At 35.9% G+C, this 22,960-nt stretch overlaps 1 protein-coding gene across 8 annotated transcripts in view; it reads right to left on the bottom strand.

Moving 5' to 3' along the window:
* The window catches only part of ORC5 (origin recognition complex subunit 5), a 93,697-nt gene that overhangs the window by 64,721 nt on the left and 6,016 nt on the right, over positions 1-22,960 (bottom strand). For all 8 annotated transcript variants that reach the window (XM_064444580.1, XM_064444570.1, XM_064444562.1 and 5 more), the window contains exons 4-12: positions 19,739-19,936; positions 16,099-16,173; positions 13,309-13,420; positions 12,816-12,946; positions 10,231-10,279; positions 9,610-9,700; positions 7,332-7,384; positions 5,016-5,128; positions 1,411-1,458 (exon numbers count right to left, since the gene is read on the bottom strand). In XM_064444580.1, coding sequence (XP_064300650.1) covers positions 1,411-1,458; positions 5,016-5,128; positions 7,332-7,384; positions 9,610-9,700; positions 10,231-10,279; positions 12,816-12,946; positions 13,309-13,420; positions 16,099-16,173; positions 19,739-19,936 — 870 coding nt within the window. The remainder of the gene's footprint in view (positions 1-1,410; positions 1,459-5,015; positions 5,129-7,331; positions 7,385-9,609; positions 9,701-10,230; positions 10,280-12,815; positions 12,947-13,308; positions 13,421-16,098; positions 16,174-19,738; positions 19,937-22,960) is intronic.

A 22,960-nucleotide genomic window follows, 5' to 3' on the forward strand; every position in this document is an offset into this window, starting at 1 on the left:
CACTAAGTGAACTCACATACAAGTCCATTTAACATAACGCCACAAGAGAACAAGCTCTACAGTATAGTTAAGGTGATCATGACCTCAGTATTTCTTCATCAAGTCTCTATTTTCCCCATTTCTTTTGCATTCCTAGCTGTTCCCACCTCCCTAGTTTTTCCCATCTCATCATCCATGTTGGAAAGAAAGAACAGAACAAAACAAAACAAAACACCTCTCCTGCAGAGGATGCAAGGAAAGAAGAACATTTTCATCTAAGATACAATAATTATTCCTTCCCCTAAAAATTATTTATCAACTAATTAAGACATGAAGGTATTTCAAGAACGTAGCAGTCCTGAAAAAAATGGAAGTTCTGGAAGTTCTCAGGAGTTCACAAGCCAGGGGCAACACACATGAGGTCTACATGTACAGGACACATGCAGTCAGATACTTCAGAGTTCTTGTATTTATTTAAATATCTACCTAGCGGGGCAACACATTGCATTGTTGAAGTAAAATTACGCTCACTTACACTTTTACACGTAAAAACTGTGGCCCTACAGAAATAAGAGCACTTGGAAAAAAGTCTTTGGATAGCCAAGGACTCCATCTTTCTGCAGGGGCAGGAGAAAAACTAGGGAAAAGGCTATAGGCAGGATCAGAAGCAAAGGATTATTAGGCTAAGTATCATATTAAAATTTTTCTCATATTATTTACACTGCCTGTAGCATAAAGAAGAAAATGATATAATTATTGTTTTGGCAGGGATTTAGGGCTGTCTGCACTGGTCTTCATTTATGGAATTGTTTAAAAATAAGTCAACAAATTAAAAATGTTAAAATTTTATTTTTCCTTTTATGTTACAGTTATAAATATACATATAGGTATTTGCTTTTCCTAGCATATCAAGCCTCTGTCAGTAAAAACTGGTAGAGCTTCACTGGAATCAATAGTATTTAGCTATTGGTAACCATTAAAAAGTTCATGAGTAGTCTGATGAAATCCTAAACAACAGACAAGAGTGCCAAGGTTCCAAGCCTCAACACACAAACTTAAGCTCTTATACCTCACTGCATCACGGGGAATTAAAGTGTCTTTCAAAACTACTAACAATCCTATTGTTCTAAAATCTTTGAGGAAATTCTGATATCTGGCTCCTCCAAATATGATGTGCTTCAACTATCTTTATTAAGCACATTTTGTTATACACAGAAGTATGGCTTTAGGAGGCAAATTTATGCTACAGTTACATTTCAGTGAAATAAAAATGTGTGTATTATACGAAACAAATGCACCAATAATTGTTATTTACACAATTCTGTTGTTTCTACAGTAAACAATGAGGCAAAAAAACCCCTATAAAACCAGCAGTACAGTAGAAAGAAAATATCTGTTGTCAAGCTCAGCTTAGAAAGATAAAATACATACCTTTTCATGCTTCTTCATAAAGTTGGTCTTTCTAATTTTCCCGTGATGCTGTAAACAACAGACAAGGGCAAATATATGTAAATTATTTGATGCTCCTTCTACAGCAAAGGCAGAATCAAAACAGTCAAAGAATTGTACATTACATATAATAGTATGCCAGCCTGGGTCTGCTTCTTAATAGACCCCCAGTATTTGCCTCTGATGTTACCAGCAACCCTTCTCACTAGAAGCCCTAAAATTATACTTGCCTTTACTTCTTGCTTCATTGTGTCCCAAGTGGTGCAAAGCCAAAAAACAACACACTAATATTCTTGGTGACATGGATAAGGTTTTTTTTCCTGATCTAATCAGGGACTGATGAGAAGAGGCAGTAAAAATTTGTTTTTAATATGACTTCATGTCACCATCCTCCTCCTACCCTCCATCATCTAATGAAAAAGACAGATGTTCCATTTCTTTCTCTTTCCAGAGAAGTTTAAATGATGGCCACTTCATTTTTAAAATGTATCCCTGCATAAAATACATCTGAATTTTCACGTTTTATCTACTCAGTTTTAGAATTTGGATAGCATGCAAGTTGGCAGAATGACAACCAGGAATTAAATCAATACAATACAGAGACAGTTCAAGGTGCAGGAGCTAAACAACAAACAGAAAGAGGGGGGAGGGGGAAAGGAACATAATTTTTAAAAGTGCAGCTTTAAAGCAGCCTTAAGAGAGGAAGGACTGTCCAGAGGAAATAATCAAGTGTTCTTGGATCTCAGACGAAAATGTGAGGGCAAGACAAGAACAGAAACATAGTAAATAAGATGTTACAAATGAACGGGTTTTAAAAAAAAAAAAAAAGAGAGGCATGAAGGATGGGATGTGTAAAATGATGTAAAATTAGTGGAGAGGTACAAGTATAATATTTTTTAAACACAGTTAAGTGCTATTTCTCAAAGTATCACCTGATGAGTTTTTCCACAGCCCTGGGAAGTATACCTTATTAGTAAGTATACCTTATAAACATACTTAATGAATCAGGGAAAAAGTATCTCAAATGAAGGAATTCTTTTTTCATTACAATGTTTAAAATCTTGTACTTAGTATTTGTGGACCTCACTACTGAGCCATGTGAAGACAATCTCAGTAACTGTGGCTTTTCTTGACTGACTTCTGAAGAGCCTAATATTAGACAGGGCTTTAAGCATCCTTTACATAATTTGCCAGACTAAAATAACATGGTTCATTCAATTAATACACATCACACGTACTTAGAGACAGCAAAGTAATCTTTTTATCGTGCCTATGAAAAGATGACTACGGCGATAACAGAGACCTTTTGGATGGGAAAGTGATCAAGCCTGAGGTTACACGGCATGCTAGTGATAGATCACAACAAACTGCATTCACACATTTTAAAGGTTATGCTGGGATCTCCACAGGGTGTATTTAAGTTATACCAAAAGTGTTTCAAAGCAAGTGAGCAGGTGCCCTATATCTGTGCAAGCACAAAGAAATATATGAAATTCAGAGCTAGTTTTTAGTTAGTTTTAATCCTGTTTTGTTAAAACAAAGACTTCATCTAGACTGCTATTCATTTTTGTTTTAAAGACTACCTTTCAAAATCAACTTTGTATTTTTCTCTCAATCTACTTCAAAGCTCTTGAATTTTCACACAGCTAATAGCAGCTCTACCAATTATTACTTCATTACTTTATCAGGCTGTTAGCATTCAGGCTGCCACAAATCGTGACTTTAGCTGTAGTATAGCCTAGCACCTATGCCAGTAGTGCAGATTACCAGCAAAATGACCACCTTTTTGTTTGCGTCCCTTTTGCAGTCTAGCAGTCAGTCCTTAGTTAAATCACTCCAGAAGATACTTTTCTGTAATCTGCTCTGCATCTCATTACAAACCTAAGACCATATTCCATTTTTACAGGTCACATGACTCAAAACCACTCAACTTGAACACCATCCCCAAAAATGTTGGGTTTGTTGGGCTTTGAGATGCATCTATTCCTGAAATTTGCCTTAGCACCTTATGAAGGGCTAAGTGCTATCAGATGATATATGTAGCAAGAATGGTAACTTCTCCTGCTTCATGAATTCTTGGGGAAAATACTTAATATCACTGATTAATGTTTCTATGATAAATGTTTCTATGACTGAAAGAGCCTCACAATCCCTGCTTCAAAAACCTTACAAGTTCATGTTTATTGTACAAAAGTTCAGTTCATGTGCAAGAGTGGAAACTAACCTCAGAGATACTAAAAAAGGAGGAAGGAAAAAAATAAACTGAGAAGGTTGTTCAATGAACACAAAAAATAAAGATGTGGCACTTTTTGATAACATGCTTTACTGACTTCAGTCTTGTAAGCTTTCCTGTTCCTTTGAGTTCCAAGACTGATATGGAAAAATCTGGGCAAAACCACTTCTTCAGCAAATAAATCTCCTACAAAGTAATTGCTTTGGCCAAGAGAAAAGAACAAAGGTTGCCAATAGAAAAAAATTGTCAATCTGCACTGACTACAAGTAATCTTCCACTCTTCTCAGGAAAGGCCTAGACAGAAGGGTGAAACACCTACAGCTTTCAATGTAAGATTCATATCAGAAACATGAAACCCATGTTTAAACGAAAACCATACTAGTATATCATCACTAAAAACTACAGTAACTTCTCAAAACATGGATCTACATTTTTTTTCAAGAGAGAAAACAAGCATATTAACAAATTTGTCTTGTTCTCAGTTTCTTCAATTGTCACACCTATCATGAATACTCTACATTAATACACATATACATACATTAATACATACTGTAATAACATAGAAAACCTTAAAGTTGGTAAAATGCATAGAGAGCAAAACTACCCAATCACTTTTCTGCTGTGTCTTATTGCCTACATTCTGTCAAATTAAGACCCTGAAAACAATGCAATGAGGCAGGCTTGAGGAGCATGAAGGTCCTGGGTAAGAAACAGACTACAAACTATGGCACCACAGCGTTTGTTTGCAGCATGATCACAACAGAGCCCAAAGAAAAAAGAGAAGAAAAAAAATTCAACCTGTATATGGCAAGAACTTACAGAAAAAAGGGTTTAGCCCATGATTCCATAGTGAGGGTTAACACATTCATCCTAAAGCACACATTACCATCATTTCAACACAACATGTGCCACCTAATGGAACCACATCTTCTGCAAAAGCAACTGTTTGTATGTTTCTGTTTCAGAAGCTTAAAATTGTATAAGTTAACAATACACTATGTCATTTTACCTCATTAGAGGCTAACGCAGTTGTGGTTCGTATCTTACTCCAGAAATTTAAGTGTGGCTTATACCTAAGGACACTGCAGGCACTCAACTAAAATATTTTACAAGGCAAAGCACAATACTTACAAGCGTTACGCATGTTTCGACATGAAGAAGAAGTTGGGTTTATTAGACATTAATAATGACTAAGTGATCATTACCAATCCCAATATGTGATCTACAGAAAAACTTCTGATCAAATCAAATGAGCCACACACAGAAACAGCTCAAAATGAATGATTGAAGAGTTTTAAACCAGGAAATTCAGCATGCAGGAATCCAGTAAGCAGCACTAATAAAATCTCATTACCTTAAGAAAGAACCTCTTATCTGTCCGAACAGGATTGTAGGAGGCAAGGTAAGCAGCTATTAGAAGAAATTTGGAATAATAAGGAAGCTCCACATGTGTATGTGCAGAAAGTCCTATAAAACAAACAAACAGTTTATGAGTCACCAAAACCCACTCTGAACATCCACAAACTTCAAGTAAGACCTGTTTGCATTATTATTTTCATTCTCTCCTGCTCCACTCCTGTAACTAAATGAGTGTGGCTACTTTCTCAACAGATTAAAAAACAGCAAAGGGCCAAGGAATGACATGAAGCTAAACAGAACTAATGTTCTGAACTCTTTATGGACTCATGTCAGGAACTGTATTTGAAGCATCAGAGATTCATAAATCCCTAAGGTATGATCTTCCCCCCCCCCCCCCCCCCCCCCCCCCCCGAAAAAAAAAAGAAAATTCCAGGCTACTTTCATTTAAGGTTATTTTTTCTGGCAAACAGGGCAGATGAAGAGATGTCTTTAATACAATGGCAAAGCTTTTCTTCAAGACCCAGCCTCCAGGCTGCTCGAGACTCTGTCAAACAGCTCAGCCAGACACAGGGCTGGCATGGTGGAAAAAGCAGCACTGCTACACTTCTGAGAAACTGTTCAGCATCTCACTATTTTTAGCCACTGTTTTATTTCCTACATAAATGTTTTCAGAATTTTAAACTTAATCCAGCTGACCTAGCCTGCTACATGTATACTTCATTAAGATTAAAGTCTCTCACATTAAAACACACAAGAACCAGTCTAGTTAGTATTTTCCTTCCCTCTTTTTACTTTTACATTGTATTTTTTCCCTTTACATTCTCCTGTTCTTGTCAATGTAGTTGCTTCTTTTACACAGCTTATGCATATGAACAGGATGATGAAACCACCTTACTTCATCAGTTGTCTAACTGTAGAGACCACTAAAGGGTCTCTCTTGTGCCTTCTTTGCTTACAGGTTTTAACTTCAATGGTTTCTTGTTCTGTGAAGTACCTGTACCCTTATGCTTTAATCCACAACTATCAGCAAATAAAGGTCAAGGAATTAAACAGTTTAAAAGTTAAAGATTCAGAGCCCCCAGCGTGATGAGAATCATCCTACATGATAGCTAGTAATAATTTCCTCTGATGTAGGCACAAAAGGACAGCAGTTTTAGTTTCATTCACAATCAAGAGACTGTTTTGTATTGCATGTTCATTACAAAATGCAACACCAAATAAACTCTTGAGTATGGACAGTTTAGTTTAATACAGAAACATCTGTTTCTACTCCACTCTTTTGGTCCGTCTATATTGCTTCATGCACTGAACTATCTGCTTATTTACATCCACAGTAAAATTTACTATAATTGCTTTTTAAGCATGTTATTATCAAATGCTGTTTACCAAAAAGACAATTTGTCCTACTACATATATCTAAAAATCCTGGAAAAAGCATTTTAAATAAAGTTTCCCTTTTTGGGGTTGTCAGGTGCAAAAGTATTTCATGATCACCTGGGCATGGAAAGAGGGAGTTTAATAAGAACACTTTGAATTAAACTCCTTTGATAAACAATGTCTAAAAAATTACTGATAATAAAGCAAACATAGGAACCAGTCTGATGATTACAATTATCTTCCAACAATGTTTAAAAAGTGATTTTACCTACTATCTGAAGTAGTAGTTATTTGTCATGATAAATATTATGGAAGAAGTGTTCCCAAACTATGAACCAGTCAAAAGACCATGACCAACTGACTTCACCAGGAAAATGTTTTAGTGTTCCTTCCCAAACTGTAAATAAAGGCTGACGGATACATTGAGATTCACCTGTCAGAAATATAAAATTAACAAAGCTGTACTCCTTCAGGGAAAGAACAGAAAGAAGTTTTACGATTCTGACATTTCTCTTTGCCAAGAAATCATGACACAGGACAGTTGTTTTGTTTAGGAATGTGATAATCCAGTGTAATACACCAGGTATAATATTCCCTTCTCCCCACACAGACAATTCTGCCAGTTGGCACACAGAGGTTCGACAACTGGGGTCAGCCCATTCTGACATAAGAAATACTGATTTAAAGAAATCTGCTTTTACCCACAAGGGACCTTAGGAAACATTACTCCCAGGATATATGCCAGGGATAAAAATAGTAACAATCCTTTGTTGAACACCACCTCAAAAAACACGATTACCCTGAACTGTATCTGAATGCTGATAGGCAGCCTCATCTACATAATTTCACATGTTCTCAGGTAATAACCACCAAGTCAAACTGAAAAGTACACATTTCACATTACAAGCTCCTACAGAGTGACTGTATCCGATACCTTTCAACTGCCCAGGTTCTCCATTGTCACGCTGTAACCGCTCCCACTGTGAGCTAAAAGACAGATAATGCAAATATATAAAGATGAAGTATTTGTTAGTCTTCTAGAGAAAACTACCTCCTTGCTATATGTATATTTTAATTTAATAACACTGACTAAGATACAGTTAGTACAAGAATAATTAAAAATTCCAAGTCTTACTACCTTGCACGTAAGTTTCAATAACGTGCAGACTATGCGTATTTGAAAAAACTGCAGAACGTAATGTTATATTAAGGTATAAAAGTAAAAGTGAACACAAGCTAATTGCAAAATACTAATTTCTTTCCATCCAACTACGACCAGCAAGCAATTGTTCTAAGTTTCAAAAACAATGAAGAACTGGATAAAAAATAAAAACACTGATAGCTTTGACGTTTTTAATCTGCTGAATAACTGTTTATGCTAGTGAGAACAATGCTATAACTACTTCATAACGTAGTTTTGAAGTCTATATAAAACACACAGCAATATTCGTTCTTCACTGAAAAACTCTGAAGACATCAAGATGGAACGTTTTGTCAGTGAAAAATGTCTGCAAGTAGTTTGGTGTTTTCCTAAACAACAGCAAAATTTTTCACTTTAAAATTTCCCTTAAGGAACGACACTGTTAGAAATGTAATGATTTTAGATCACCTTGTATACCACAGGGGGATAAAAAACCCCAGGTTTAAAGCACCAGTGCTTTTTTTGTTTTGTCTTTTAAAGATCTTTATGAACAGGGTTTATCAGCCATAAGCCATAAAACTTATGAAAACAGTTTAATGAGAGCTGATGTAATACTCAAATTATAATGAATCCTCAACCAAATTATCAATGAGCAAAGTCTTTATCCAATGTCTATTTTGTAGGTAGAAAAAAAAAAAAAGTTGTTGAATTTTCAACTCAGTCCGGTAGCACAACAGCTGACAGCAAAGTTCTATTCCTGTAACTTACAACTTGAAGAAAAGCCCAGAGTAATTACAGTTCTGTGGCCAGAAAAACTGATACAGTCATTTTAATTCCACAAGCATTTACTGGTACAGGAAGGTAAATCCTAGAACTACTATGCAGAAAGCTGAAATTTACAATAAAAACCCCAGTAAAGCTCAAATTTTAATCAAAGAAAATTGTAAAGAGGGAAATCTAGTTATTTGGAAACAATTCGCAAGCTATTTTATATCATAATCTTATATTTAACCCTAATTAGAGTAGGCAATTACACAATATGAAAAGCCAGAGAGATCCTGAGTAGACTGTGTAATGAAGATCAATATTGAGTATACACACATATTTGAGGCAAATGGAATAATGCCTCATTGTACAGTGAAGTCTAGCTCATATGGAGTAAAATCAATTCTCTTTTTGAAGGAACAATAACTTTTCCAAAACATTTAGCAGAGACTTCTACACACCCAGGTTCAGTTACTCTCTGGCCTTGAAGGACATTCAAAGGAAAGAAAGAAATCACTGTGTTTGTACCAAGATAAGGAAATCAGACACTACTGAATTATCTCTCTATACATACTGCAACATCAGCATCACTCATCTTAAAGACGGAGAGGACATTAAATCTGAGCTGATTATTACCGTTAAAAGTGAACACCACCATCTTTTTTCTAGCAGTCTGGCAACTTAAGAAACAAAGAAGGATTTTAAACCATACTAAGAGAAACTCAGCATTAGCAGGACACCAGCTTTTAATGCTGTCAAAAACAGTAATTCCATATAAGGAAAATTCTTGTCCTTGTACAAGAAAATAAGGGGTCAGAAAGCACAGTAAACATACCAACCTAGCTCTGCTAAACAAAGCTAAGGAACACAGAAGTTCAAAATCTGTACATCTCATGAGAATTTTGAGGCTTGCGTGCATCTTTGGTAGCAGGAGGATCTACCAAGTCAACTTCACAGTGTGTTTTAAACTGTGCCTGGTGATGGATTCTCATGCTTGGCAGTTTCATACAAGAAAAAATGGATCTACCTGCACGACCGTCAGTGAAAAAGAGAACACAACCCGCTGCCACCGCTTTACTTATTAAATGTTCTTTACGCTACAAATACCATTTTGTTTAAAAATGTCCTCCTGAGATACCCTATTTCTAACATTATATGGCAAGAAATAAATGCACATTAAACAACAAAAAAAGATTCTATCTAGCAAAAAAGAAACACCAGCCATAATTGAGAGAGTAAATCTTTAGAGTGGAAGTTAAAAACTGCAACATCAACAAAACAAACAAGCCCTCACCCCCCAGATTACCTGGATACTTCCCGGAGATAAACAGTCTGCATTGCCTTCTTCAAATGAGGTTCAATATTTTTCCAGAGTTTGCGGGTGTCACGTTCATTTGCTGCACCAAGCCAGAATCAACTCTGTTAAACATTTAACTCACATAACACTAAAATTCTTATCTCTGCCACCTGTACAGTCACATAGACATAGTAAGTCTGACACCCTGACTCTGAAATGCAGTATTAGAATGATGGACTGTCATCATCCATTTGCAAGCACATGCTACCATGCAAGGCTGTTTTTCGGTGGTTTATTCTGAGATACTCTGGGGCAGTTTGGCAGAACCTCTGCTCTCACTTTCTCCTCTTAGCTTTAACAGAGAAATGACTTATCTCACTACTTTGCAGAAGTCCTAGTGGTTGAGTAAGGAGAAAGATTTAGATGGGGAAGCAAGTTTTCATGGTATTCCCATCTTATTTCCATAAACGCCACCAACAAATGTTATCTACTGCTTCTGCTGCAAATGCTGCCTACTAGGTGCAACTGGAATATGCAATGCTGTCATGATCAAAGCAAAGCCCTCCACAAAACCCACAGGAGGGTACCTGCACTCTCATACACCTGCTCAAATTAAAGACAGAAGCTTACCTTCTCCTCTGACCACTGGTTCACAGTATTTAGAAAAATTGAGCACTGCCTGCAGTAAAAAGTACAACATATTAAAAAGGGACTATATATCTGATCTAGCTACAGCATAAAACAAGCATCATAATTCATTATTTTGCAAAACCAATTAATTACTTTTCAGTCAATCATTATGCTGCTGCTTCCAAACGTTATACTGTAAAAATCACACCTTTTCTGTAGACTGAAATACAAACAGAAGTAAACTATCACAGGTTATTTGGTTTTGATCTCTGCAAAATCTGGTTGCATTTTTTTTAAATAACAGAGTAATCAAATGTCATAAATGCAATAAAAATATTTTCATCGACTTCTTTTACTCCCTTTATTGCCAGATAAAACTTTCAGGAGCAGTCCAGCATGTTCAGAAGTAGGCCACAGATACACACATACACAAGCAGAAATTATTAAAAAAAAAAAAACAAACCCAAAATAACCCACTAAAACATTCCATATTCAAATCACAACCTTGACAAAAATCTCTCAAAAAGGAGTTAATCTAGATTTTTCTTCCAAAAATGATTAAATCAACATCACACAGAATTTTGTAAAATAACTATCTTCACATTTCATTCTCCTTTGCTCCTACTGCACCTTATTAAATCTGTGCTACTATACAGAATCAATGCAATAGCTTCCATGAATAAATCTAACATAATTCCAGAATGTATTATTAATAATCATGCATAGTAACATACACATTTAGATTCTGTATCAGACACTATGGAGTTCTTCAGAAGCCTATAGACAGTTGCATGTGTTTGTCATTACCTTCTACAGAAGGGACCTGTCAAGCACAAAAAGAATTTAGGGTGCAATTACACAAATCTTATAATGTTGGTATTTCCTACACATACAAACAGTGCCTCTAAAGCTAATGAAATTACTCTGGTAAGCAGAGCAACTCAAGTACCTGTCTAGAAGAAGTATGACCCTAGTTTCTATTTGTGCTGAAATCTGATGGAGAAAAACTCATTTAAGCATAAAACCTGTAGAGGTAACAGATAGGTTCAGCTGAAGTTTAGCTACATTTTCCTGACAGAAATGCAGGCAGAACATTCAGAACATCTCACTAGCACTGATTTGTTCACTGGCCATAATCACTGATCACTTCGAACTTCTAAAATTTCCTTGTACACAGTATAGTTATTTAAATAATAATCTGATGAGCTAATAAATGTTATTGTTATTCAGCTTTTCTTATGCAAAGGTCACTGTCAAGTTATTTTTATTTTTCTTCTGTTAGTTTGTTTGCTATTACATTCTTCAACCAATATATGGTTAAAACTCCTTTTTCCAAATATCTTCAATGCATTTTTGTTTCCTCAGGCATGACTATATTGCAAGAACTTTGACTTACCTATTTTATTCTTAATTCCAAAAGAAAGACAATAAAAATATTTATGTCAATCCTCACTTCTCTAGGCCTTTGCGTCAAATTAATATGCTATGCTTCTGTAAAACTCTGCAACAGAGCTGGCTTGTAGAAGCTTGGTTACCTTAAACACCTCTGTAGGAGCCAAATCAAGTGAAAATTCTACAATCCTAAATAATATCAGAAAATGTTTCAAATTGTAAGTTAATTTTCCCAATAGAACTTGAGGTTGGACATGCTGAGACCATGTAATTAAAGTTATTCCTTCAAGTGTTGAAAGCAACTGTCTGGCATTCCACTGGATATTCCAGGAAACAAATACAACAGAAAGATATTCAGAGATTATACAAGTCCACACATGCAAGAAGGTAGCAATAAGAGCAAAGCCACATAACCACACATAAAAAGAACTTGAAAAGAAGCCCAGTGAGGCCTCCCATTGCTTGAAAGAATAACATCATAACTCTTACTTCCTCTGACTGAATTGCAAACCAACCAAGCAATCAAAAAAATTATTAACCAAGTCTGTAATGGAGCTGTCCCCCAAAAACTGCTGCAGTTGCAGCAATTGCTTCACATTTCACCACATTTATCTCCTTATCTCAACAGGTGAACATAGGCAGCCTAGTCTTCTCAGTCACTCTCTGATATCAAGGAACAGCTTGAGCTCAAAAACCCCAACAGAAGTTCTAGGCTGGGTGAACCACAGGCAGACTGGCATCTCATTAGTGCAGCTTTTGTTGCTTCCGACTGGAAAACTACATAGCAATGGAAACCCCTTACAGCCACAAAAACAACTGCAACCTTTATTATGGATTTTTAGGGAAACTGCATTTTAAGCTAACACATCCTTAAAAGGGTAGATCAGCCTAGATATACTGAAGAAATTTTTTACCATGAGGGTGGTGAAACACTGGCACAGGTTGCCCAGAGAGGTGGTAGTCCCTGGTCAGGCTGGACAGGGCTCTGAGCAACCTGATCAAGACGAAGATGTCCCTGCTCACTGCAGAGGGGTTGGACTAGATGGCCTCTAAATGTCCCTTCCAAACCAAATCATACTATGATTGTATGATTTTTTCTTTCTCCATACTCAAAAACAAATCTAGACTTTCAGACTTTATTTGGCAAAAAACACCCCAAAACAAAACAACAAATCTAAAGGAGCTCATCTCACCAGATGCTGAAGTTCCTTCAGGTCCCTACAGACCATGTAGAAGACACCAAGCAGAATATTGATATATGCAGCATAGAAGTCTGCAGAATATTCTGGGGGATGATTCTGAGACAAGATCTTCTGCAAGTGCCCTGTTTAAACAAAAATAAGTTTTGCTTATTTAAAGCTAACTTAATAAACTGACCACATTTTACAAGTTAAATGGAAAAACAAGCTATATTCATCACCAAAAAACCCAAAATCCATCGAAAACTACACTGATTAAAAGAACAAGCAAATATAATGGAACAAAGATGTTACTTTGAGATGTTTTGGCAACTGGAAAAAGACAAACCTTTTCGATGTTTTGTGAATATAGACTTTTACATTCCAGTAGCTATTAGATATTCTGGGTTCTGTAAAAGGCATACAAATAAACATGGGAAAAACATTTGGATGTTATTTGACAAAGTATTATTCAATCCCAAAAAAACAGATTAAAGAATTAGTTTACCTATGCTGTAATCAGGAAAATACAAGGTGAATGGCTCAAAGCATCCTGTATTTGGACGGAACAGTTCCCATACTATTTCACTGAGTAGGACAACTGTCACATTTCTGTCAGTCTACATAGGGAATAAAGAAAGGGAAAAAAAAAAAAAAAGAGTGACAGATAAGCAGAGAAAGAAAAAAATAACACTGCATGTTACAATATCAATGAGAAAAATCATTCTTGTGACTTTTTGTTCCACAAAAATCATCAAATGTAGAGTTTCATACAAATTACTAGCAAAGTAATAAAGCTTCAGCTGGCCTCATCAAGACACTCACACATTTGCAGATTTTCATAACAACATGAGATTTCTCTGCATTGCTTGCCATTTCACTGACATGTAAGCGTTGTGGGGTGATAGACCTCTGGTACTAGACAATACCAAGTAGATTCCATCCCTTACTCCCAAAATTAAGACAGCATTTTGGTAATTAAACCCCGACTTTCAGAACAAACAGGAAGAGTTAAAAAGCAAAAGAATGCTCAGTGCTTTCTGAAACCGAGCTATCTAGTACTTTATTTTAAAGGTAAGCTGGTCTTTAAAAACAAACAAGAAACATCCCAAAACAAAAACATAGTATTAACTGTGTACTCTACCAATTCTTTTACTAGTTACCAACAATGGCTGTACATAGTAACATATTCTTTTCAACCAAGTTTCTATTGACAAGCCTTGAGCTTGATGTTTTGGTCAACAGATAACTAAACACTTCATACTATAAAATACTCCTTAGTTTGGTCACCCTTCTATAAATCAGCTTTTTAATAGGAAGTTAACTATCCGTGAAGATGATGCTTCCTACTCACTTTTTGCAAGGTTCTTGCAACCATACTAAAAATTCCGCATAAAAGAAGATGCTTTTAAACATGGTTCTTCAAGAAAGACATTTCAAAACTAGTGAGGCACCTCAAGAAAATTAAAGGAAACTGAATGAATTGACAATGCTTAATATGAGCTGTCAATGACTTGAAAGAAAAGTTTAAATGCTATTCCCCTTCCCTGACATTCAGGGAGAATCTTCTTTTATTTACTCTTCCCACTTCTTGCCCAAGTGGCACCCACCCACATTCTTTACTGTTTCTTCTTTCTCTATTTTTATGGAGCTTTTTTTTCTTTTAATAAAAGAGCATCTTTCTGTATATTTATTTCAGTTATGTTCCTCTCCCAGATTTCCAAGTATTTTAGCTGAGAAAAGTACTAAGGTATTTTCAGTTCAGTTCCTGACGCAGCTTCCAATACGCAAAACAAGTACTTCCCACCATAATCCTCACAGAAATCAAGCATCATATGACCCATTCTTCATCAATGACCCCAAGCACCATGAAAATTTTCACCACCAGTGAAGTTCCCCAACTCCTTTCACTCCAGGAAAGGAAGTGATGCAGTAGATTTCCTTCTACAACATTCTTCTGCAACATCAGCTGCACAACAGTTTTACAAAGCCTTAGTCCAGAATCCTGAATTCAAGCAGCTGGAATCTCAGCATGCAGGAAAGCTGACAAACTTATTTGGAAGATACTTTTGAACTTGAAGGTGTTTCTTTAGCATATTTAAGTCTTAGCCTATGCTTTTTTTGGTCCCTAAACCGCAGTCATAGGCCTAGGTTTTCCTCCTTTCTGTCAGTCAGGTTGTTTCTGCTTCAGGGGCAGCAAAATACAGAACACAGGCAGAACAGACAAAAAGAGCCAGAAAATGCACCAGCTGCCAGGATTAAGAACACAGCTGTGAATCAGTCTTCATTCAGTAGAGAAATCAATGTGACCAGACTAAGAGTAACACACAAAAGTCTGAGATACCAAGTATAATTTCAGCTACTTAGATGTTCAGATGTTTCAAAGTACCACCATATTCTGGTTCTGTCTTCAGTTTCTTTTCAGAAAATGCACCATTTTTCCTTACTCCAAGGCATAAGCTTTGATACTTCAGAAGTGAGAGAAGAACAGATACAGTGGTTTACTCCAGTCAGAAGCATACTGTGGCGCAATTCCAGCAGAAGTGTAAAAACTCTCTGCCATCATAAAGCACATTTGCAACTGCTGAGCTGTGCAGCTCCAGCCACTATTAAATAGGTGGCAGTCTGCTGACCACCCTGAAGCCAGCCACCATGCAATGTTGTGAAGTTTCACATGGGAAAAACTTGAGGAAAACAAGTTTCCTGAGTTGCAAATTCACACTCTGATGCTGAATTCACTCCATGTGGTTGGGCTTTCTTGAATCAGCAGCTGACTCAGAAGCAGACTGATTGTCACACAAACACCTGACAAACCCTAAAAGTGGTTTTATTTATTTGTACCAAGCTAACAGAAGCTATGTTGAACCTTCTTCTTATAGATTAAAGCCTGCCTGAGATTTTCTTTTCTGCAATTACTTTTCCATGTTTTAAAACTTTAAATGAGTAGAAAAAATTCACATTCTTCTTAAAAACAAAAATATTCTAAAAAAACCAGCTATGTATCTGACACCAGCCTCAAAAGATTCTACAACAGAATGGATATTGTAAAACAAGATAATTTTTAAAATTCTATTTAATAGTAAGACTGTAAGAAAAACCTGCCAATGTTTAAATTCTGTTTGATTTCTAGTTTTGACCACTGCCAGTCGATTATTTTGGGGGCAGGGGGGATTAATTTTGCAACTTTTCTCATCTAAAGAATCACTTATCTTGATCTGTGAGCCTAAATGGACAGATACCATGTGTTCAGTTACTTTCAATATGCAGGACACGTTAATTTTTTTTTCCAGACACTTACCAACTCTTGAAGCCTAAGAAATGCTGGCAGGATGTTTGCTTCCATTTCCCTCAGCTGCTCTGCTCTATCCAGTACCTTTTAACAAAACAGTGATCTTATTACATAGGCAATGTCAACTTCCATTCTCACATGAACTTAAAATTAATTTTTAGCTGCTGGAAACTACTTTCACTGATGGCTCTTAGACAGCAGAAACCACCTAAGTATCAAGGCCTTAAACAAGCAACATGAGAGATATTATTGCTTCTGGTTTGCTTCTAGGAAGCCTGGGCAGCTCTACCATCTAAAAAGAGTTACAATCCCCAAGCAAGCAACATTCTCATGCCTTATGGCAGTAAGAATTAAAACGTAAGTATACCAGTCAAGAATACCACTGACAAAGCCACGATATCATTAAGAAACATAGAAACCTCAATTTTTGTCCAAAATTATTCTTACATTTTAAAATTATGTGTACTACTGTAGCACTATATCAACATGCCTACTGTAGGAGAGCTATCTTTTCCCACTATGAAATTACTCTTCAGAAACAAATAAAAGCTGGTATTTTCAGAAAGTCAGCTACCATCTGGAATTCATGCAACTGACTTAAGAGAAACTTTTCTTCTCATGGTTTGCAGCCTAGAAATTTACAGGATTTATTGTATTGTATGCAAACCTCACACAGCAGTAACAGATATGCAGCATATGTTCAGCTTAAACAGGAAACACTAACTGAAGGAGCCTAGAGGTAAAAATTGGAGCATGAAAACATGCATGGTTATCCTTTGGCAAAAAAAAAATATGTACTCCCAACACACTTAAAATGTTGATGGGAATGAAAAAAAGAGAATAGAAACACATTTCCTTTGTGTTTTATTTACTACTCGCAATATAAATCCAAATTCTGTAGTTCATCCCTTCTTTTGAATTACTGCTGTTGAAAGAGAAACTGGAGGTCCCTAGAAGATTATTTTATCCTTTTACATTTCCTCCCCACACAAAAATATTAAGACATCTATCACTTCTGTTGCCCACAGTAAGAAAAAGAATTTTATGTGGACAACCAAGAAACATTTTATGAAAACTGTGTTTCAAAATCACACCGTACAGGAAAAAAAACCGAAAGAGCAGTGTCTCTGCAATAACAGCTCACATCTCCTGGGAATTTATTTAGAATTGGTTCATTAATAAACAACTTTCAGGAATGAAGACTGCTTTGCATTACTGACCAAACAGAGGCTACATATTTTTACGAGTAAAATACTTATTGGACCCAGTGATATGCAGCTATGGAACACAAAGCTTTAAGGTCTTGACCGAAGTAGATCTCACTTTTTAGTGAAGTGGAAAACAAACTAGAGTTCCTGCTTACAGCAGATGACATATTCCACAAGCCAGGGTTACAGTATATTTTAAGTGTTTCACAGAAAAAGCCTACCCACAGGTCTATAAATCCACATATTATCCTTTAGTTTTAATACAGATTTGTCACCTGTCAGCTTTTTAAAAAAACTATATATTTTAGAACTGTCTGCTGACTTACATTAAAAACAGCATCTTATTACTTCTGTACAGTGCTAAATATTGTAAATGTATGAATGACTACAAGTTATATCTGCTCCAGTTTTTCAGGTAGTTAAAATTAATGAATTCATTTTTCATAAGTGATCACAAGCATTCAGCACCCATGCTTGGGTTACAAGAAACATTTAGACTCCTTTGCTTGAAAGTAAACATTTATCTTCATTTGCTCTGAGTTAATTGGGCTGAAATATTACATTATTTACGACTGAAATGAAATAGAATAAATTAACATTGCCAGTTTATGCTACCAGCGTGCTGGTCTTCCATCGGTCTCAATTTAAACCACTCTACAATAAATCCAGATGACATAGGTTAATATGCGTGAATTAATTTCCCCCATTCCTGTCTGTTCCCATGCAGAACAGAACTGAAATATTAATTTAATACTTAATTCTTCTGATTCAGCAACTACTTACATGATACAAGTGAGCCTTTCTAGGTATTTAATGGTTTGCTTTCTGTAACCATTGTTCAAGGACTTCCGAATTTTCTGAGTGACACTAATTTTCATATAACACATGAAGCATTCTTTACTGATGTGAAATGTTTTTTTATCCCAATATTAACCTGAAAGTAAAATTTTACTATATACAGTAGTTTGTGAAATTCTCTAATGTTCTAATGGAATTATTGAAGGATGCCAATACCATTTTTGTGACGGAAAATTACTTATCTATGTATACCTTCTTATCTATTTTAAGTATTGGTGCATTTTTTCCCCATTTATTTTTTAAGTAGTATGTAAAATTTATTAACCTCATGAGCTGTAGAAAGCTATGGGATAATACTGTTTCCAGTAAACATAATATGAAGTTATTTAACTCAGTGGATAAGTATTTTTAAATAGAAATAAAACTTATTTAACTATAACCTGTGAAACAGAATGAAGACTGTTCAGTGTAATTATGAACTTCTTGTCTGACTGCAAAAAAACCCAAAGCAGTATGTCTGTTGATTGCTGTGAGAAACAGAGCGATTACCCAGGGTCATTAAGGCTTCAATCTTAAACCACTTTCATGTTTTCTTAAATAATCAATTTCTCCTCTTTTACAGAACCCTTAAGTCCTACTGCTGGGGTGAAATTTCAGTCCACATCTTTTGCAGGTCCACAGTGCCTATATATAATGACACATCACTAATACTGTGACGTTCATATTTTTAAGATAATAGACTTTGTTCAAACAAGTGAGAGCTAGAAAAAAAATAGTTTTGAGGAGTCTATGTCCTCTCTTCAGACCTCTTCTATGCATTTGTTTCTATGTTCATCTCTCAGCACTATAAATGCTATTACAGCTGTCTGCAAATTTTGACTCCTCTATGTAGTTGAGATTATCACAGGAAGAAAAAAAAATCCCACAGCCTAAATCCTAGCATTCTAGTACTACATTGATCCAATCATTCCTGTGATCTAAATTCTGATAATTTTTCCTGTGTTCTGCCTGTTCATTCCACTTGAGTATATCATCAAATTTTTCACTGCAGTCTTTTTTTCCATCTTAATTTTAAAACTACAGTTCTTGTCTCTGAGGGTCACAAGCATAGCTGAAATGTAAGATCTCAACAGTCCTTTTACAGAGGACATTATGCATTTTAGTTCCTTAATGTAACTTCTAATTTGAACCTATTCTAGCCAACCAATTCTTTTCATTTGCATGCTCCATAATTCACTTCTGCCCTGCTTCCCACCTTTGCGGTCTCATTTGTGACGCTATCTTCACAAGGAAACAGATAAGCACGACTTACTAATTTCAAAACAGATACAGGCTCTCTATATTTAAAGATTTTGTAATACTATTACATAACCCAGTTTAAACATGCAGTATAATTTATGTTCATTATTAGTTATGCTATACAGTTTTTGCATACAAGTTCTGTATTTTTCCTGGTTTTAGAACCTCACCTAAAGCCAGTAAACCAACAGAAAGAATCTAACCACTATCAACAGATTCTGAATGAGGTCCGCACAGAAATTTTGCAAAAACTGCTCTATAATGCACACATTTCAATTATCATTAACAATTACTCACACCCTCCTAACAGAAACAAAACTGCATATTAAAATTAAATTACTTACAATGTATAATGTTTGATCTTGAAGCTCTCGACTCGCAACAGCTTGTTTAAACAGGCGTACAAAGTCATTGAAAGTATCACAAGGCACATGAGAAGTCTGTTCTGTCTCAGAAGAACAGCTTTGCAATTGGATGAGAATTTCTTCTAAAAGCAGTCGTGAAGTAAAGTATTCCACACAGTTCACAAACACGTGAGGAAGCTGAAGAGGATTAAAAAAAAGATATAACTTTATTTGGCTTTTCAGTATAAATACTCCAGAATCAATTTTCTCTTCCAGATGAGACAATGAAAGAAACCACACCTTGCCAACAAAATGTAGAGCACAAACCAAAAAACCCTGCCAAAAAAGAATGACTGCGTATCTACTTAGTCAAAATATTATATATCACAAAGATAGGTCTGATGAATCCTCATACAAAACACAGCATATCTACTAATTATGTTTAAAAACGGAAACACAGTGTATCTTCTATGTTTAAAAACTGTGATCAATACATAAAATGAAAACCAAATAGCATTTAGTTCAAAGAAAAGTTAGACAATCATAACACATTACTGAACTGTAAAATAGTCCATTACAAATTACAGTGTCTAGATAACATGAACTTCTCAAACTTATATTATGAAGTAATGTAGGAGCACACTCCCCAAAATTAATCTGACTGGTTTCGGCATTCATTGCATATAAATGAGAAAGCATAAGCTTCTACATCTGACACGTGTTATCAGCCTGCTTGTGCAGGACATTTTTAGAAAACCAGATCTTTTCAGAGCAAAGAGCACATGAAAAAAAGCAGACTATGAGATACATTTTACAGCAATCCATAAAATGTACTTGTAAGTACCAATCTAGTAATGCTGAAAAGTTAAGGTCATTTGTCTATAAATAGGAGACACTATAGACTACAAAACAGTACCAGTATTCAAACCTAACATAAGGCAAAGAAGGTAATTTTCTAGCAACTCTATTTTTAAGAAATAGATTATTTGCATAGCTCCATACTCTCTGGTAAAGCATATGCTCTTTTTCACACTGAACATTAAAACCTCTGGAAAACATTAGTCATTCAGATACATATGCATTACTTGCAAAATTCAACTTCTGATACAGGAATGTGTGTGTCTACAACAACAACAAAAAAACCACAACACACTTAAGTACTTCATTCCAGTCTTTCTACTTAAAATACAATATATGGCATATGATTCAGCAGATGTGAGAACGTGTGGGTATATGCTGGCAATCCACTCAAACAGCATGTAATAAAAACCTTCCTTATGTTTTTGAACGCTATTAAAAGGAAGCAGCTACATCTCCAAAAGCACCTATTCAAAGTTCTGCACTTCCATAGCAGAAGGAAAGCTGGGTGCCTCAGATGCAATTCACAACACCACATTATGCAGGAAACGCCTATACTTGGCAATGGGAAGTTCTGTAGAAACAGTTGCTGCTTTAATCCTATTCCTTTCCAGGGTCTGGCCGCATCTTTGGATATGCTGCCAGTGGGCAGCAGATAGGACAGTGTTAGGAGCATTGCACAAAAGGCTACTGCATGGAAGAGGATCATGACCGCTGTTTTCCACTATTCTCCCTCTGCAGAATTTTTAATGAAGGGGTTTTTGCATAAAACCCAGTCCTGCAGATATGCGATAAGTGCACTCTGGACAAGCCAAAATTATCAGAGCTATGAGAACACACATGGAAATTTATGGTTTAGGCATGAAGGAGGTACCTGTCATTGGATTTAAATCCCTGAAGAACATGACTGACAAAAACACCAGCATTAATAGGTTTACATGGAAATTTCTGTGATGACACCCTCCAACTCAAGAGGACTTTAAAACATGTTTTGGGAAAAATTAGGACAAGGAGTAAAACTAGCATGAATATACACATTTGCTAACAGAAAAAGAAGGGCCACAGAAGCAGCAAGAACCTAGTGTTAGAGGTCTTCTGCTAGCACTGACCAGAGAAGGACTGAAATGGACTTAAGGCCATACCTCTCTACACCATTATTCAAGAAAACTATTTGGTAAGAAACATGCATTCAGCCACAATGACCCATTACTTCTGTGTAGTTCAGATTCTCACATGATGTTTAAAGAGTAGGTTTCTCTGCCTGCAGCCCTTGCAATTGAAATAAGTCTGGTCATGACAAAGTTCCTACTGCAGGTTAGTAACACATAGCAACTCCAGTATTAACCATCAAGGATATAACTTATGCCCCAGTGGGCAGCATTAAAGTAGTTTTCTTCCTTAACAACTGAGGGGAAGAGAGTTTGTAGGCCCAGCTTCCTAGGAACATAGGGCTCCAAATTCAAAACTGTACAATGAATTCTTGGTAGTTTCCACTTCATGTTTTCCAACATCTGTCTTACCGGTCCTCCTTGACCTCCTGCTTATTTACTTCTACACTGTTTTCTAAGGACAGGAATCCAAAGAAAGTTTCTGTTAGATGGCGAAGCTGAAAAAGAACGTACAGTCCTAACATTTCTGAAAGTGAAGCTCATACAGGAGGAAACAGCAACAGTACTGGCATGGGAGAGTAAGATCCATCCCACCAGCAAAAGACCTGGCAATGCCAAGCTTAGTAAAAGCAAACGCACATGGAGAATCAATTTTATTACATTAGAAACTGTGAATGGCATCCTGTTTCTTCAGGTTTTTAACTTATGATGCATATCAAGCTGTGTTCAGAGGGTCTAGAATAAATGAAATTGCACAAAATTCATATTTTCAAGCAGGTTCTAAAAATATAATACTATAACGGGCTATCAGTACACTTTTCCCATTTAGAGCTGATTCATTAAGCAAAAGAATAATTGTTTATCATCCAGGAATTAAATCTATTGTTTCTATGCAACATTGTTCCAACATTTCAGAACTTCTACATTATTTATTTTTCAACATTTTAGATTCTCCTGCTTCTATAGGAGGGCTGATCAGAACTAACCAAATTTACTGCAACGAATACACTATTCACCTTCATTCTGCAAAAACAACTATGGGTATCAGAAAGAATGGCAGCTGCCTGGTATTCAGAGATTCATTCAGTGATTTTCACCATTTCAGACTTACTTTTTTTTTTTCAGCAAACACGTATAGCTTGTATGTTTGCTTTAAATGCTTTTAACAAATGTGCTAAGTTTAAGCTCTTAGGCTAACATTTAAATAGATCATACACATCCATTTGAATTTAATTAAGATGAGTTTGTTAACACA

Source organism: Phalacrocorax carbo, chromosome 1, assembly GCF_963921805.1.
Source record: "Phalacrocorax carbo chromosome 1, bPhaCar2.1, whole genome shotgun sequence".
Taxonomy (NCBI): Eukaryota; Metazoa; Chordata; class Aves; order Suliformes; family Phalacrocoracidae; genus Phalacrocorax; species Phalacrocorax carbo.